The sequence below is a fragment of the Oncorhynchus clarkii genome, chromosome 14 (assembly GCF_045791955.1).
Source record: "Oncorhynchus clarkii lewisi isolate Uvic-CL-2024 chromosome 14, UVic_Ocla_1.0, whole genome shotgun sequence".
Lineage (NCBI taxonomy): Eukaryota > Metazoa > Chordata > Actinopteri > Salmoniformes > Salmonidae > Oncorhynchus > Oncorhynchus clarkii.
The window spans coordinates 25,879,719-25,898,348 of NC_092160.1; the positions used below are offsets into that span (position 1 = coordinate 25,879,719).

At 45.2% G+C, this 18,630-nt stretch overlaps 3 protein-coding genes across 4 annotated transcripts in view; all 3 read right to left on the minus strand.

Annotated features, from left to right (window-relative positions):
• Window positions 1-3,102: 3,102 nt before the first annotated feature.
• LOC139365854 (stimulator of interferon genes protein-like) lies at window positions 3,103-7,599 on the minus strand. Its single transcript, XM_071102916.1, has 6 exons — window positions 7,358-7,599; window positions 7,034-7,214; window positions 6,358-6,466; window positions 5,944-6,185; window positions 3,538-3,724; window positions 3,103-3,374 (listed from the first exon to the last, which is right to left on the minus strand). Exons 1-6 carry the CDS (start codon window positions 7,597-7,599, stop codon window positions 3,103-3,105), a joined length of 1,233 nt encoding a protein of 410 aa, XP_070959017.1.
• A 367-nt stretch (window positions 7,600-7,966) lies between these two features.
• Window positions 7,967-9,089, minus strand: LOC139365855 (uncharacterized). The gene is made up of 2 exons (XM_071102917.1): window positions 8,492-9,089; window positions 7,967-8,028 (listed from the first exon to the last, which is right to left on the minus strand). The coding sequence occupies exons 1-2, from the start codon at window positions 9,087-9,089 to the stop codon at window positions 7,967-7,969; spliced, it is 660 nt and encodes a 219-aa protein (XP_070959018.1).
• An 8,102-nt stretch (window positions 9,090-17,191) lies between these two features.
• LOC139366042 (protein phosphatase 3, catalytic subunit, beta isozyme) overlaps window positions 17,192-18,630 on the minus strand; it is a 39,630-nt gene continuing 38,191 nt past the window's right edge. For both annotated transcript variants that reach the window (XM_071103126.1, XM_071103127.1), the window contains exon 14: window positions 17,192-17,979. In XM_071103126.1, coding sequence (XP_070959227.1) covers window positions 17,801-17,979 — 179 coding nt within the window. In that variant the 3' untranslated portion in view covers window positions 17,192-17,800. The remainder of the gene's footprint in view (window positions 17,980-18,630) is intronic.

Sequence of the window (18,630 nt, forward strand, 5' to 3'; positions counted from 1 at the left end):
GGCCACAGTGTCTCCTGACCCCTCCTGTCTCAGCCTCCAGTATTTATGCTGCAGTAGTTTATGTGTCGGGGGGCTAGGGTCAGTTTGTTATATCTGGAGTACTTCTCCTGTCCTATTCGGTGTCCTGTGTGAATTTAAGTGTGCTCTCTCTAATTCTCTCTTTCTCTCTCTCGGAGGACCTGAGCCCTAGGACCATGCCTCAGGACTACCTGACATGATGACTCCTTGCTGTCCCCAGTCCACCTGGCCGTGCTGCTGCTCCAGTTTCAACTGTTCTGCCTTATTATTATTGGACCATGCTGGTCATTTATGAACATTTGAACATCTTGGCCATGTTCTGTTATAATCTCCACCCGGCACAGCCAGAAGAGGACTGGCCACCCCACATGGTTCCTCTCTAGGTTTCTTCCTAGGTTTTGGCCTTTCTAGGGAGTTTTTCCTAGCCACCGTGCTTCTACACCTGCATTGCTTGCTGTTTGGGGTTTTAGGCTGGGTTTCTGTACAGCACTTTGAGATATCAGCTGATGTACGAAGGGCTATATAAATACATTTGAATTTAATTGAATTGAACACCATAGTTCCCTCAAAGCTCATCACTAAGCTAAGGACCCTGGGACTAAACACCTCCCTCTGCAACTGGGTCCTGGACTTCCTGATGGGCCGCCCCCAGGTGTTAAGGGTAGGTAACAACACATCCGCCACGCTGATCCTCAACACAGCAATCCCTCAGGGGTTGCAGATTGTGCGATAGAAATTGAAAGGTAATTTCTGATTGAGCAGACATATGCAGCGTTGCCCGTGAATGCAGTCTCCGCTAACGCGGGACCATTGCCTTTAAATTATAAAGCTGAACATCCATGATACGGATTGATTAGAGCCCTAAGGCTCTCCTAACACACACAGACACCATATGTACTTTGTTTCACCGTGCCAATATATCCTCCAAACACCAGCTTCGAAGGTATTATCACTTTTATACAACGGGTTACCAACATATTTAAATAATGATTTACATTTTTTTTTTTTTTTTACGAATTATTTATACTATTTCATCCTTCCACGAGATATAGTCCCAACACAAATCTAGGGTTGCTACCCAAGCCGGCTGGTTCGGTTGCTAGAGACGAGACCCAGTCATTCAGTCTTTTTGTTCTGTATCTATGGACTGACCCAGTAGTTTGTTCTAAATGTTCCATTGTCATACTGGCTGTCAACGTTCTTATCCCTTGCCTGCTAGCTAGCCAACTACGGCTAACTTACAGTCACGTCAAACAGTACAGCCAGAATAACAGCAAAGTAGTTGCATTTGCATTTGTTTAAGCTGTTTTCTAGAGACATTTATTAGGATACATCCATAGCAATGGGCTAATGATGCCAGATTTCACCTGGCATAGAAAATGTGCTCCCTAGTCAGTACACTGTTGTTCAGAGGAGCTAGCCAGCAACACAACTAACAATGACTTCAAACTGAAGCTGGAAAGACTGCAAACTAACTGCACTTCATTTTGTTCTACCTTTTTTCATTTGACATTTCTTTGTTTATATCCATAAAAAAATGATGCCAGCTTATTGATGATTTCAACTGGCTGAGAAACGTTGCCTGCCTGTCTGTCCCGTCCCGACTCCTGGCACGTTCATTACTATGGGACAGCTGGAGATCGAATTTGAATATTGAAACAATGTTGCAAATGTCAGAGAGACAGACAGCAAGGTTTATACAAATCTCCGCTGTTGAAAACGAAATGTTAATCGAAAAGAAATGTGAGATAATGCCTAGATGCTTTTTATAGTGGAGATCAAGTTTATAAATTGCCTGGCTAGGCTGATGAGAAAGTGGATTGCGCAGTCAGATGGAAAAATAGTAAATAGGCATTTTAACGTCATAGATTTAGCCGGAGGTAACTTGTGGAATAGACACCGGCTGGAATGCGGTTTTAACCAATCAGCATTCGGGATTAGACCCACCCGTTGTATAATATCTTATAACTCTTTGCAACAACTCTTAGCTATGCTAGTTAGCAATGGTGCTGGTCCCAGATTTATGACCTTGTTGTCTTATCCTGTATGTTTTCGACCTAGACCCATGCCAGGAAGTAAAAGCAAGAAGTGTACCCTTCAATCTGTGATGTGATTTGTTGAGTCAATTCAACTAGCATTACAGGAAATACATTCCATCGCATGTGCCACATCAGTTAGCATTATTTTAATGAACATTCTACATTACCATGGCAATCCAGCATCAGTTGATAGAACATTCCAAAATACCATGAAAATTATCACATCTCAATACCAGGCAGCCATTGTGAGTGTACCCATGAGTTTACCAGTCAAATTGCCAGGGTTAGAGCGTCCAAGCCCATTCAATTCATTATATTCATATTTATATGGTACTGACTGTAGCTAGATAACATGCCTGATAACTTGTGGCTCAGGTTCTGTTCTCCTCTGAATGATCAGCCCAGGCTCAGCTCTCAGCTCACTCCCTATCCCCGGCCAGGCATGCAAAGATGGAATCTCTCTCTCTCTATCTCTGTTTACTTCACACCGTGGTTCAAGCATGCACATTCCGTCTGTGCAAACCACGTACACACAGTACGGTCAGATAAATTACAGAGCTTAGGAGAGTATAGAACAACATGCAGACAATGTAAGGAATAGGCGGGGTTGTTATTATATGCCTACATCAGTTATGCATACATGACACACAAATTGATCACAGATAAACAACACTAAATGTTACAGCCAATATAGGACTGTATTACACAATTAACAATATCCTGCTAAAAAAAACAGCTACACACCAGTAGCAACCTAAATTCCTTGACATGTATTACCTAGCATTCATATTCAGTTAAGCAGTTCAGGATATATTGTATTTCTACTGTTTTCATTTTCCTTAAAACTAATTCTGTTGTATAATAATATCATTTTTTTTGCATTGAGAACCCGAACATCCAGTGTTTAACTATAGTAAACAAACAAACATAGTAAACTAACAAAGATTTGACCGTCTGTCAATGTGCCCTTGAGCAAGGCAGTTAACCCTAATTTCTCCTGTAAATTGCTCTGGATAAGAGCATCTACTAAAATGTAAGTGAGTCTTTATCTCCTTAGACCTGTCCCACCATATGGAGAAAGGATGTCTGGTTCCCTGAGTGTACGCGGCATGTCATGACTGATCATGAGTGATGGTACACTGCTCATTGGCTCAATTTGGTGCATGTCATCTATGCGGATCGTGGCGGGAGGGATGAGTAGGTGGTCCACCTCAGGCTGAGGGTTGACAGGGAGAACATAGAACTCTTCTTTCTCCTGCTGATCCAGGTTCTTCAGAATGGCCTTGGACAGGAAGTGAAGGTCATCCTCATGCTCATCTACAAAAAGTAGAAATTACATAGGGTCCATAGGTCGTAATATTAGACACATAGGAGGACATTCAATCTTATATTATGAGAGTGAGAAAGAGAGAAGGACGGACGGACAGACAGAGAGACACACGGACAGACGGACAAACAGACTGAAAGACAGACATCTAACCGTTGAGCAGGATGAGTCGGTAGCGGTTCCTGCACTCCAGTGAGCGGTCCAGTATGTCCTGTAGAGTCCTGTAGAACAGCAGCACCTGCTCTCTCCTGTCCCTCTCCCCAAACCCTGCACTACTCTCCTGAGACATCTTATACAGTGTCAGCAGAGGGGTGGCATACTCCACCACACAGTGATGGGCCTACAGACAAACACACACATAACAAACAGACCATAACTCTATCCTCCTGATTCCTGCTTACAAGCTAAAACTAAACCAGGAAGTACCAGTGACTTGGTCAAGGAAGTGGTCAGATGACGCAGATGCTAAGCTACAGGACTGTTTTGCTAGCACAGACTGGAATATGTTTCAGGATTCTGCCGATGGTATTGAGGACTACACCACATCAATCATTGGCTTCATCAATAAGTGCATTGATGACGTCAATGACGTCAGTGACTGTACGTACATACCCCAACCAGAAGCCATGGATTACAGGCAACATCCACACTGAGCTAAAGCTGCTGCTTTCAAGAAGCGGAATTTTTAACCGGACGCTTATTAGAAATCCTGTTATGCCTTCTGACGAACCATCAAACAGGCAAAGCATCAATACAGGACTAAGAATTAATTGTACTACACCGTCTCCGACGCTCGTCGGATGTGGCAGGGCTTGCAAACTATTACAGACTACAAAGGGAAGCACAGCTGTGAGCTGCCCAGTGACACAAGCCTACCAGATGAGCTAAATTACTTCTATGCTGGTTCGAGGCAAGCAAGACTGAAAAATGCATGAGAGCATCAGCGACAGCATCAGTTCCAGACGATGCAATCTCTGTTGCACTCCACACTGCCCTTTCCCACCTGAAGTAAAGGAACTCCTACGTGAGAATGCTATTCATTGACTACAGCTCAGCGTTCAACACCATGGTTCCCTCAAAGCTCATCGCTAAGCTAAGGACCCAGGGACTAAACACCTCCCTCTGCAACTGGATCCTGGACTTCCTGACGGGCCTCCCTCAGGTGGTAACACATCTGCCACGCTGATCCTCAACACGGAGCCTCCTCAGGGGTGCATGCTCAGTCCCCTCCTGTACTCCCTGTTCACACATGACTGCATGGCCAAGCACGACTCTTACACCATCATTAAGTTTTCCGACGACACAACAGTGGTAGGCCTGATCACCGACAACAATGATACAGCCTATAGGGAGGACTTCAGAGATCTGGCAGTGTGGTGCCAGGATAACAGCCTCTCCCAGAAACACACCAAGACAGTCGTAAAGATAGCACGACAACGCCTATTCCTCGTCAGAAGACTGAAAAGATTTGGCATGGGTCCTCAGATCCTCAAAAAGTTACACAGCTGCACCATCGAGACCATCCTGACTGGTTGCATCACCACCTGCTATGGCAACAGCTCGGCCTCCGACCGCAAGGCACTACAGAGAGTAGTGCGTATGGCCCAGTACATCACTGTGACCAAGCTTCATGCCATCCAGGACCTCTATACCAGGCAGTATCAAATCAAATCAAATCAAAGAGAGTAGTGCGTATGGCCCAGTACATCACTGTGACCAAGCTTCATGCCATCCAGAACCTCTATACCAGGCAGTATCAGAGGAAGGCCCCAAAAATTGCCAAAGACGCCAGCCATCCCAGTCATAGACTGTTCTCTCTGCTACCGCACGGCAAGCGGTACCGGAGCGCCAAGTCTAGTTCCAAAAGGCTTCTTAACAGCTTCTACCCTCAAGCCAAAAGTCTCTCGAATAGCTAATCAAATGGCTACCCAGACTTTTTGCATTGTCCCCCCACCCCCATTTTTACACTGCTTCTACTCTCTGTTTATTATCCATGCATAGTCACTTTACCTCTACCTACATGTACATATTACCTCAATTACCTCGACTAACTGATGCCCACATACATTGACTCTGTACCGGTACCCCTGTATATAGCCTCGCTACTGTTATTTTATTGTTGCTCCTTAATTTTTTTTATTTGTTAAAAACAAATATATTGCTTCAGTTTCTTTTTAGTAAATACTTTAAAAAAATAAACAAATAAGGGCTTGTAAGTAAGCATTTCACTGCAAGATCTACTACACCTGTTGCATTCGGTACATGTGACAAATAACATTTGATTTGACACACACACACACACACACAAACAGGGAATGCTGGGATTAGGCAATTCAGTGCAACAACCCAAAAAATCTGCAAATGGGTTTATAGATTGTGCACACATTTGGCCACGTTGTGCACGTGTTGGGCTTTCCCACATTATTTTTGAATTTTCCAGAGGTTCTTAACCACTCACTGTTGATTCACTGTTTGACCACATGGTGGTGCCAGTGTAATGCATTTCACTTTGGGATAGTGTTTGAGAAGGTGACTGACTGTAAGGTAATCCCTACCTACCTGTCTGTTCTCGTCCAATAGGCTGTAGACACTGTGCTTGTAGACACGCCCCCTGATCCCTGCTCTGTCGATCTCTGTGTTGGGGAGGTTGTCATAGAAACGGATGTTGGTGTCCTCATCCTCCAGCTTCTGAGCAATGTTGGCGTTGAGAGGGAGGAGGATGAGGAGCTTTCTGGAACCCCTGGTCTCAAATGGACCTGTCGTGTGTGAGGCACGGAATTCTGCTATAGAACCCTCCAACCCTACCACAAAAATACAGATAAACAAATACACACAGCTGACATGATACAGTATTTGTTACGTTACGTTACGCCCCTGTCAAAATAAGTACAGCCTTCTCTCCGACTGTTCGTTGTGATTAATCAGCAACAAATCCAGAGGTCATGATTTTCTTTGTGTGTGTGAGCTACTTACGAGGCAACACCAGGTTGAGGTAGCCCAGGTGGAAAGACCAAGCCAGGCCATGAGCCACGTTCATCTTCCTCTCCTCACAAATCTCTGACACTTCCACTTCAGACGGACCCTGGATATGGGAGAGAGAAACATCAACTGGGATATAACCAGAATTACTCACAGGCAGACATGCAGAATTACTCACAGACAGACATCACAGACAGACATGCAGGGAATCTGGTATAAAAATATTTACTGGGATTTACTGAAACCACAACCATGATGAGCAATCAAAAACCACAACTCTTGTGAGCTAACAAGAATCACACTAACACACAGTCAGCATTTTACAGCAGCATGTAAGCTACAGTATCGTTCAGTATAATTGGCTTCAGGAAGCTAAACTATGTTATTAGTGGCTTAAAGGAGAGGGTTTGGAGACCCACACCAGACTGATGATTAAAACCATCCTTGAGACCAGGGTTGGGTTCAATTCCATTTCAATTCCAGTCGATGCAGAATTCCAAATTGTCCTCATTGTTAAGCATTCAAAATAACTGTAATTGGAACTTCAGGGAACATCCTGAATTTAATGGAATTTAGATGGAATTCACCCCAACCCTGCTGGAGACACACAGGGTTCTGTGTTGGTTCATATTGTGTGTGAGAGTTCCAGATCAGGCTCTTGTTATCTCACCAGTACTCCCAGGGTTCTGAGTAGAGGGTAGAGGCCACAGGCCAAGACCACCATGCTCCACTGGTCTCTCCAGGGCTGTGGCTCAGTCAGGCCAAACAGCAGCGCTGCCAACCCCACACCCAGGAGAGTATACACACCCACACAGGCTGTCACCATCTGACCCAGCCTCCCACCACGGTACCTGGGTAGATAGAGGGGTGAGAAAAGGAGAGAGGGGGAGGTAGAGAGGGAGGCAGGTAATATGTAAATATTGATCTATTTATTCAGCTACCATGTTTTGTGGGTGTGAGCATGACTATGAGTATGGAAGTTAAGTTCCCTCACCGGGTAGTTGCATGATGAAGACATTCCTCTATGAGAAGAAACACTCCATGCAGCGAGGGCCCCACAGTCAGGATGAGTATCGCTGCTGCAACGTGTCTGAAGAAGCTCTCAGGCTCCAAAACCAAGATGGCCGTCATCACCATGATAGCCAATCCTATCGCACCGGCTTTGGGTAGACTCCCACGAGGCTGAGGGACCAGACTCTCCTCCCCTCCCAACTGTTGCATCTGAGGAACAGACATAACAGCACCATGACTTAGTATGAGAGATATAACATAAAAATAATCAGTAAACACCTGTCCCTTTTGTCATTTTCACAACTTCTTGAAAGGTTGCCAGACATTTCAACAGCCATAATCATGAACTAAGTGCCTTGTGTTATATGGGCATTGAATTGGTGAAGGCCTTGTAGGGGAGGAGATGGGGATAAATTACTTCTCCACAGAGAGACATATTGGATAGACCACTTGTGCATTCTTGCCCCAGTAGGCCTTAATGAAGAATGTTATTTTTCTTGTTGTTTGTAGTGTTATCAATAGGCCAAACACTTTGGTAATGACATCATAATGTAATTGTATAGTGTGTCTGTGTGTCACACCCTGATCTGTTTCACCTGTCTTTGTGCTTGTCTCCAGACCGCACCAGGTGTTTCCCATCTCCCCCATTATCCCCTGTGTATACATACCTGCGTTTTCTGTTTGTCTGTTGCCAGTTCGTCTTGTCCTGTCAAGTCCTTTCAGCGTGTTCCCGTGTTTCCTGTGCTCTAGTTTTTGTTTTCTTAGTCTTCCCAGTTCTGACCTTTCTGCATGTCCTGTCCCTGATCCTGCCCACTGTTCTGACCTTTCTGCATGTCCTGTCCCTGATCCTGCCCACTGTTCTGACCTTTCTGCATGTCCTGTCCCTGATCCTGCCCACTGTTCTGACCTTTCTGCATGTCCTGTCCCTGATCCTGCCCACTGTTCTGACCTTTCTGCATGTCCTGTCCCTGATCCTGCCCACTGTTCTGACCTTTCTGCATGTCCTGTCCCTGATCCTGCCCACTGTTCTGACCTTTCTGCATGTCCTGTCCCTGATCCTGCCCACTGTTCTGACCTTTCTGCATGTCCTGTCCCTGATCCTGCCCACTGTTCTGACCTTTCTGCATGTCCTGTCCCTGATCCTGCCCACAGTTCTGACCTTTCTGCATGTCCTGTCCCTGATCCTTCCCACTGTTCTGACCTTTCTGCATGTCCTGTCCCTGATCCTGCCCACTGTTCTGACCTTTCTGCATGTCCTGTCCCTGATCCTGCCCACTGTTCTGACCTTTCTGCATGTCCTGTCCCTGATCCTGCCCACTGTTCTGACCTTTCTGCATGTCCTGTCCCTGATCCTTCCCACTGTTCTGACCTTTCTGCATGTCCTGTCCCTGATCCTTCCCACTGTTCTGACCTTTCTGCATGTCCTGTCCCTGATCCTGCCCACTGTTCTGACCTTTCTGCATGTCCTGTCCCTGATCCTGCCCACTGTTCTGACCTTTCTGCATGTCCTGTCCCTGATCCTTCCCACTGTTCTGACCTTTCTGCATGTCCTGTCCCTGATCCTTCCCACTGTTCTGACCTTTCTGCATGTCCTGTCCCTGATCCTTCCCACTGTTCTGACCTTTCTGCATGTCCTGTCCCTGATCCTTCCCACTGTTCTGACCTTTCTGCATGTCCTGTCCCTGATCCTGCCCACTGTTCTGACCTTTCTGCATGTCCTGTCCCTGATCCTGCCCACTGTTCTGACCTTTCTGCATGTCCTGTCCCTGATCCTGCCCACTGTTCTGACCTTTCTGCATGTCCTGTCCCTGATCCTGCCCACTGTTCTGACCTTTCTGCATGTCCTGTCCCTGATCCTGCCCACTGTTCTGACCTTTCTGCATGTCCTGTCCCTGATCCTGCCCACTGTTCTGACCTTTCTGCATGTCCTGTCCCTGATCCTGCCCACTGTTCTGACCTTTCTGCATGTCCTGTCCCTGATCCTGCCCACTGTTCTGACCTTTCTGCATGTCCTGTCCCTGATCCTGCCCACTGTTCTGACCTTTCTGCATGTCCTGTCCCTGATCCTGCCCACTGTTCTGACCTTTCTGCATGTCCTGTCCCTGATCCTGCCCACTGTTCTGACCTTTCTGCATGTCCTGTCCCTGATCCTGCCCACTGTTCTGACCTTTCTGCATGTCCTGTCCCTGATCCTGCCCACTGTTCTGACCTTTCTGCATGTCCTGTCCCTGATCCTGCCCACTGTTCTGACCTTTCTGCATGTCCTGTCCCTGATCCTGCCCACTGTTCTGACCTTTCTGCATGTCCTGTCCCTGATCCTGCCCACTGTTCTGACCTTTCTGCATGTCCTGTCCCTGATCCTGCCCACTGTTCTGACCTTTCTGCATGTCCTGTCCCTGATCCTGCCCACTGTTCTGACCTTTCTGCATGTCCTGTCCCTGATCCTGCCCACTGTTCTGACCTTTCTGCATGTCCTGTCCCTGATCCTGCCCACTGTTCTGACCTTTCTGCATGTCCTGTCCCTGATCCTTCCCACTGTTCTGACCTTTCTGCATGTCCTGTCCCTGATCCTGCCCACTGTTCTGACCTTTCTGCATGTCCTGTCCCTGATCCTGCCCACTGTTCTGACCTTTCTGCATGTCCTGTCCCTGATCCTGCCCACTGTTCTGACCTTTCTGCATGTCCTGTCCCTGATCCTGCCCACTGTTCTGACCTTTCTGCATGTCCTGTCCCTGATCCTGCCCACTGTTCTGACCTTTCTGCCTGACTCTGATTTGGATTACGACCCTTTGCCTGGCTTGACTTACCTTTTGCCTGCCCCTTGTACTATAATAAACTCTGAGACTCATACTGTCTGCATCTGGGTCTTATCCTGAGCCGTGATAGTACAAACTGGCCATGACTGACCCAGCAGACTCGGATCAGCTCCGCAATGCTGTCTCCTCCCAAGGAGCCACCATGGGAAGCCTGGTTTGTAAGGGGGGAGGGGTCCGGCTAACCGGATGTTTGTCGCAGGCTCTGCCCGTTGCACCAGTCCTAGAATGGGCACATTCCTTGAGACTGACCTGCCATCCAGGCTCCCGTTGGACTCTGGCTTTCATCTGACAATGCTTTTAGTGGCCTTCCATTGTTTCTGATGTCTCCGCATTCGTCGCCGCCTGCACTGTGTGTGCACAAAATTAGACTCTGCGGCAAGTTACGGCTGGCCTTCTTCAACCACTCCCTGTTCCTCACTGCCCCTGGTCCCATATATCCCTGGACTTTGTTACTGGTCTTCCTCCATCAAATGGCAACACCACGATACTGACGGTGGTGGATAGGTTTTCTAAAGCAGCCCATTTTATTCCCCTTACCAAGTTACCCCCAGCCAAGGAGACGGCTCAGCTCATGGTGTAGCACATCTTCTGGATCCATGGACTTCCGGTCGACATGGTCTCTGATTGTGGTCCTCAGTTCTCGTTCTGGAAGACATTCTGCACCCTCATTTGGTCGTCGGCCAGCCTGTCCTCTGGTTTTCACACCCAATTTAACAGCCAGTCGGAGCGAGCCAATCAGGACCTAGAGACGTCTCTTCGCTGCCTCGTCTCCGCCAACCCCACCACCTGGAGCCAGCAACTCGTGTGGGTGGAATACGTCCGTAACACCTTTCCCTGCTCGGCCACTGGTCTCTCGTCCTTCGAGTGTTCCTTTGGATACCAGCCCTCGCTCTTCCCTGAGCAAGAGGAAGAAGTCAGCATACCCTCCGCCCAGATGTTTGTCCGCCGCTGTCACCGTCCCTAGAAGAGAGCCCGGGCCACGCTTTTGAAGACCACATCCAGGTATCGGCGACAGGTGGATCGCCACCGGACCCCTGCTCCCCGCTATCGGCTCGGGCAGAGGGGATGGCTTTCCACTCGGGGCCTGCCTCTCCGGGTGGAGTCCCGTAAACTTTCCACCCGTTTCATCGGCCCTTTCCCCATAAATAAAATCCTTAGCCCCTCTGCTGTTCGTCTTCTGTTGTCCCACACCCTCTGTCTCACAGCCCTTTGTCTCCTGTTTCCAGCCTTAATGAGGAATGCTATTTTTCTTGTTGTTTGTAGTGTTATCAATAGGCCAAACACTTTGGTAATGACATCATAATGTAATTGTATTGTGTGTCTGTGTGTCACACCCTGATCTGTTTCACCTGTCTTTGTGCTTGTCTCCAGACCGCACCAGGTGTCTCCCATCTCCCCCATTATCCCCTGTGTATACATACCTGCGTTTTCTGTTTGTCTGTTGCCAGTTTGTCTTGTCCCATCAAGTCCTACCAGCGTGTTCCCATGTTTCCTGTGCTCTAGTTTTGGTTTTTCCTAGTCTTTCCAATTCTGACCTTTCTGCCTGTCCTGATCCTTCCTGACTCTGGATTAGGACGTTTTGCCTGCCCCTGTACTATAATAACCTTGGATACTCGTACTATCCGCCTCCTGTGTCTGCATCTGAGTCTTAGCCTGAGCCGTGATACCATGTATCTTTCTTAGATTGTCATGTTTCCCCCACAGCTCTCTCTGCTGGGATCTCTTGATTCGGCCAATACTGACTGTGAATTTAGAATTATGCCCACCTGTGAGGTCTTCTTGTTGTGACATTGATTGCCATTGCCTTACACGCTGAAGAAGGGCTCATACTGTATGTCAATGTCAGTTTATTTACTGGAGTGCTGTCCTATTTCTGTTCTGTGGATAATATACCAGGATCCAGCACCCGATTTAAGTTTATAAGGTCGAGTCAAACACGTTGTTTATCTTTTCATTGTTCAATATTGTACAATGTTGGCATAGCAATCAAAGACACATTCTTACATTACTACATAATGGAAAGCCTGATCTTCTGGTCCTCAAGTCAACTACAGGTGAGCAATTCCTACAATTGGCCAGTGCATGCCTGCATGGAGGAAGACTGGGAATATGACTATCGTTAATCAAATAAAATGGCTAATTCACTTAAAGGAATACTTGAATACTTGAAATCTGTTCAAAAATAAATTTAAAAAAGCTAAGTTAAATTCATTCACAAGTCCATCTGACTCTGGGGAAGTAGATAAAGGACCTCATTGCCAAAATCCCAAAGTGTCCCTTTAAGAGAAACCCTCTTTGCTTTGCATTGCTTTGCTTTGCAGTGTATAAAGTGGAAAGGAAGAGGACCATCTTTATATTAGAATTAGATTGAAGGAAAGAAGAATTATAGTCCAGTAAAACCCATGAACTATTAAATGGTCCCCTGATGTTACCCGTGCACTTCAGAGTAGTGAAAACGACCCACAATACATACATCATCTCCGTGACTACATTCTCATACCACATATTACGTCTGGAGACTATCACTAATTCAAATCATATCAAATCAAATTGCATTAATCACATGCGCCGAATAGACCTTACAGTGAAATGCACACTTACGAACCCCTAACCAACAGTGCAGTTTCAAAAAATATGGTCAAATGCAGAAAACAGTCTTTATTTGTCATTTTTTATGTAGCTTATCTGTTGAGGCTTACCTTTATGTGTTTTGAGTGATCCCAGTTCCAGAACACAGAACAACAGAGACAATTCCAGATTGAAAGAGATTCAAATAGATGTGTGTTGATAGAAAATCAGATGAATAGAGATTATAAATCAGAGCTATCACTTCTCCCTCTCATTTTCCACTTGTGTTCTCACTCTCTCCCTGCTTCCCTTTGTGTTGTACAAATTTGGGTAATAGTTTCAGTTTCAGTTTACAAGAGGCAATATATCCCACACAATGAGCGATAAAGACCAATAGAGCTAGATAAAAAGTGATAAAGACAGAGAGGTATAAAGTTCGCTCTAAACAAATTCCACAGAGAGGGGTTGATGTACTGTAATAGGTAACAGTAGTGGAGCAGGGAGTAGAGAAAGAGGCATGGGTGTTTTTATAACCCAATTTATCACTGTTTTAATATACTGCTACAGCTGTCTTAATTAACGTCTCTGATTAACCATACAGTATGTGTTCTTATGATAAACTGTTCGGGAGGTGATTTAACACGTTTTGGTCAACCCACCTCTCTCCAGTCTACTCACACCTTATACATGTGTTATTACACAGCACATCACAGCAAGTACAGTACCTATCCAGGTATGGACTTCTGTATGAGATTAATATTAAACAGGGGTGTCAATTGGGTATGGCCATACACTAGCTCAACACAAACTATTTAAAATAGGCAACTAAAATCATTCCAATCCCGATTAAAAGGCAAATGCAGTTTAGCAGTGTCAGCTGGTCTGATTTGAATACCATGCGGACACCTGGGAGCGGGAGGGAAGGCTGTTTGTGTGGCTGGCAACTGGCTGGGTTTGTGGAGAGCAGAGATCTGTATACAATGACGAAATGCTTACATGTATGTCTCCACCCTAACAACGGGAGTCTTCCCAAAGGTGCGAAGGCAGGCGACAAGTTTAGTTCCAAAATAACCCCATAGAAACGCATTGGGATCATTTTGGTCGGATTTTGGTGATAATGAAACCTCTCGTTTAGCCTCTTCCTCTCTGTAGAGCCGCGTCGACGCAGCTGCATGAAACGCCAGGACTTTTTCTCAACACATTGCAGAGGTTGCTAAAGACAGCTGTAGTAGATGGCATTGTCTATGTAACGGCTGTTTGACTTGACATTAAACGAAACTATAGTTCTAATCCCGGTGCTGAGCTAGTGCGTAGCAGGCTAATTGTTGTATGACGTGTTTGTAGAATGTTAAATCCCCTATTTCCTGAGGTGAATGAAGCTATAGCGACAAGGTGATCATGGCTGGAGTCAATTGAACTTGTTTTCCTCTTTTCCGAGAAAATAAAGCAAATGTCCAATTCATGAATCAAATTGAAATGTATCCCCTTAATGGATTGGACCCCTACCTTATTATGTCAGGAAGAGCCTGTTGTGTGTGTGTGTGTGTCCACATGTGGGTGCCTTTCTGTATGCGTTTGTCTGCGTATGAAGGAGTTAATAAACCAGTCAGATCAGCCATGATAAAAGACAGAATTCGACATCCATCCATGTCTGAGGATGTGGGGAGATGACGTGGAAACCGGCCACTAGGGGCAACAGTCAACGCTGTTACCTTCAGGTAGGTTTCGTAGGGCGTTGTGCATGGAGATGCGTAAGCATCTGCCTCTGTTTCAGAAGGTTGCATGTTAGAATCCAGCAAAAGAAACCTTTAAAAATCAGAGTTAAACCTTAAACACTTGAACATTTGGAACTGGAACAACTTTGAAATGTGATGTGTGAGAAACATGGATGAACGTCTAACTCTGACGTGAGACAGGCCATAAACAGAAGTATGCCAAAGGTTCATGCATATTTTATTCAAGAGTAAAAAAGTGGTTTGTCCCATGGGGCATGCTTACAGTTTGTGTAATAAAGGAGTCCGAGAGAGAACCATGGCACAAACTATATGGCACGAGGTCTCCGGTAAGTTCACCTCTCAAAATAAAGCACAATGAGACCAAACAAGGATCAGCAAAACGCAAGAGCAATTAGCAGAGAGCTTAAGAATAATGTTAATTATAAATATAATAATGATAATATTAAATAACAAGAATATAATTTAAGAATTAGAGAATACATTTTTCCTTTAAAATGTTTGAGACAACTTCTGCAACTGTGTCTGCTTTTACAGATGAGTTTACCATGCAATCATGCTTTGGCTGCCTGAATGTAAGTCTGTGTCTTTTTATAGTACGGTTATTCATTCACACTATTGTACACTCTTAGAAAAAAAGGTGCTATCTAGTGCCTAAAAGGGTTCTTTGGCTGTCCCCATAGGAGAACCCTTTGAAGAACCCTTTTTGGTTCCAGGTAGAACCCTTCTGAATTCCATTTAGAACCCTTTCCACAGAGGGTTCTTTCTACATGGAACCCAAAAGAGTTCTACCTGGAAGCAAAAAGGGTTCCACCTGGAACCGAAAAGGGTTCTCCTATAGGGACCACTGAAGATCCGTTTTGGAACCGTTTTTTCTAAGTGTAGGTTTCAAAACAACTCCTGCACATCAGAGAAGAGAGGAGCGATAGAGTCACAACGCATGGCACCTCATACAAACGTCTAGTCTGTACAGCATCAAAATAAAACAATACATTAACTCATAATGCAGTCATGAAAAACCTCAAATGAAATAAAAAACGAAATCCCAAAATAAAATAAAAACTGGAAAATGTTTTTTTCACAAATAAATATCATCCCTTAGTTAATTTGAAACAAGAAGATAAAAATAACTTACCATACTGAAACACGGCACAAATAGAATTTCACATTATTATTATCAAATAACTTAATTGCATGCACTGATGCGTTTATAAATGCTTTACAAATAAATAACCTTCTGTTAGTCACTGTTCACACTCAGCCAAAAACACCATTTCATTTTCAAAGTAGAACAAAACAGCATATATAGGGACTTACTCCAGTTACAGCCGACTCAGGTTATAACTGGACAGCACATAAGAGGGCACCATAGAAATGGAATGCATAGAACAGACTTCACTCATGCTGATTCTGATTGCATGTCAACAAAACCGCCAATCATAGTTGTTTGTACATTTCAATCTCTGATACAGGTGTCCATTCTATGCTTTCTATTTCTATGATTAACTTGGCAGCAATAGAACATAGAAGTGTAGATAGTCCCAGCAAGTAAAATATGTAAAAGTGGTAAAAAGTTGTCCTTAAAACTGAAATAAGATCAGTTTTGGAAATCATCTGACTTGGCAGCAATAGAACATAAGAGTGGAACAGACAGACATTGCCCCTAAAACTGTTGAACGATCAGTTTTGTTTATCTGACTTTAGAGGCAGCGTCTACCTGGGTTGTAGTGAGTGTACTGTGAACTCTGTGTGCCACCTCAGCACGGTCTAACTGGCCAGTGGAGCATATTGGCTTAAAAGGATGGGAGAACACTCAGGTAATAAGACTGCATTTTGAACCTTCTGACAACTTCATCTTTTCCTTGAAGTTAATAAATAGTATGCTTAATTTCAATGTCCTGTTATTATCATATAGTACTAGTAGCAAAACATATTGGAAAGCACTACCATGTATGTTTGCAGATGAAAATGGCATTCAAATTTCACACGCAGATGCAAACGCATACACCAATAAACTCACAGCCGCCATGACAACTATCCATCTCCCTATCTAGATATCTTATCAAATAAAATGAATGAAGTAAACCACCGACAGGGCTGACACAACTTCCTGTTTTAAAATGAGAAGAGGACACTGTAAATCACGGACAGGTAGTACCTCCACCGCATGCCACCTTAGCCCCCGTCGACCTCTCACCTACATGCCTCCACTCCCCAATCCCCACCCTTCCCCTGTCCCAACACAACAGAAAGGTAACATCTGTCCCCCAGTCAGCCCCACCCTCCCTCTGCCCCCAACATAACAGAAAGGTAACATCTGTCCCCCAGTCAGCCCCACCCTCCCTCTGCCCTCAACATAACAGAAAGGTAACATCTGTCCCCCAGTCAGCCCCACCCTCCCTCTGCCCCCAACATAACAGAAAGGTATCATCTGTCCCCCAGTCAGCCCCACCCTCCCTCTGCCCTCAACATAACAGAAAGGTAACATCTGTCCCCCAGTCAGCCCCACCCTCCCTCTGCCCCCAACATAACAGAAAGGTAACATCTGTCCCCCAGTCAGCCCCACCCTCCCTCTGCCCCCAACATAACAGAAAGGTAACATCTGTCCCCCAGTCAGCCCCACCCTCCCTCTGCCCCCAACATAACAGAAAGGTAACATCTGTCCCCCAGTCAGCCCCACCCTCCCTCTGCCCCCAACATAACAGAAAGGTAACATCTGTCCCCCAGTCAGCCCCACTACACAATTAGAACAGAACATTATCTCTTTGTTTTGCATTGGAGTGTTCCAGAACGTCCAGTAGAGTGTTCCGTAGTGTAGTGTGGTCAGGTGGTCAGGTCAGGGGTCTGTAGTAGTGTGTGACCAGGTCAGGGAGTGATGGAACCTGCAGCACAGTTTGTCCGACAGGAGGTCTGATCCATCCATGGCACAGTCTTGTCAAACGGGTAGAGAGAAGGGCTGGGGAGCAACAGGTCAGGGGAGGGGGAGGAGGATGGTGTGTGTACCATTACTGTGTACGTGTAGGTCTATATGTTGACTGTGTGTTCTGTATGATCCTTGTTTAAGTGCATGTCTAAGTATGTTTACCGTAAGTGTGTTTTACTTTAAGTGTGTAAGTCAAATGTGTGTATGTGTGGGTATGTACTTTATATCTGTGTGTATTAGTGTTTATGTATAAATGTGTGTATGTGTGGGTATGTACTTTATATTTGTGTGTATTAGTGTTTATGTATAAATGTGTGTATTTGTGGGTATGTACTTTATATATAAGTGTGTGTATTAGTGTTTATGTATAAATGTGTGTGTGTTCATCACTGTATATTGCTGTTGTTGTCGGTGCCGTTGGGCTCCCCCATGTTCATGCGGCCCATGGAGACACCCACACTGTTGACGGCGTCACGCCGAGGGGGCATGCGCTCGTTGATCCGGTCCAGACCCTTGGCCTCCGCAAAGCTATTGATCTTATGTTGAGGAGAGAAGCCTCGGATCGCTGGGGAGGCAGACCACAACTCAGTTACAGACTCATCTAATACACACACACATATCCTCACGCTCGTGTAATACACACACAATGTAGTTACAGTGCACTTGCTACCAGGGTTGAGGTGAATTCCATTTCAATTCCAGTCAATTCAGGGAGGTACATTTAAATTCAATTTCCAAATCTCTTCAATGCTTAAAGAACATTAAGAATTTGGTTTACTTTCTGAATTGGCTGAAATTTAAATGGAATTGATCCCAACCCTGCTGCTACATACAAGATAAGCAATTCCTACACACGATAACCAGTTTAGTGCACGATAAGAAATTCCTACACACGATAACCAGTCTAGTGCACGATAAGAAATTCCTACACACGATAACCAGTTTAGTGCACGATAAGAAATTCCTACACACGATAACCAGTTTAGTGCACGATAAGAAATTCCTACACACGATAACCAGTTTAGTGCACAATAAGAAATTCCTACACACGATAACCAGGTTAGTACACGATAAGAAATTCCTACACACGATAACCAGTTTAGTGCACGATAAGAAATTCCTACATATGTACGCACCACTTTTCAGGTTTTAATTTTTTATGAAAGTTATTTTTTTCATTTCACTTCATGCCAAGGGGGATCAATTTAGTGCACGA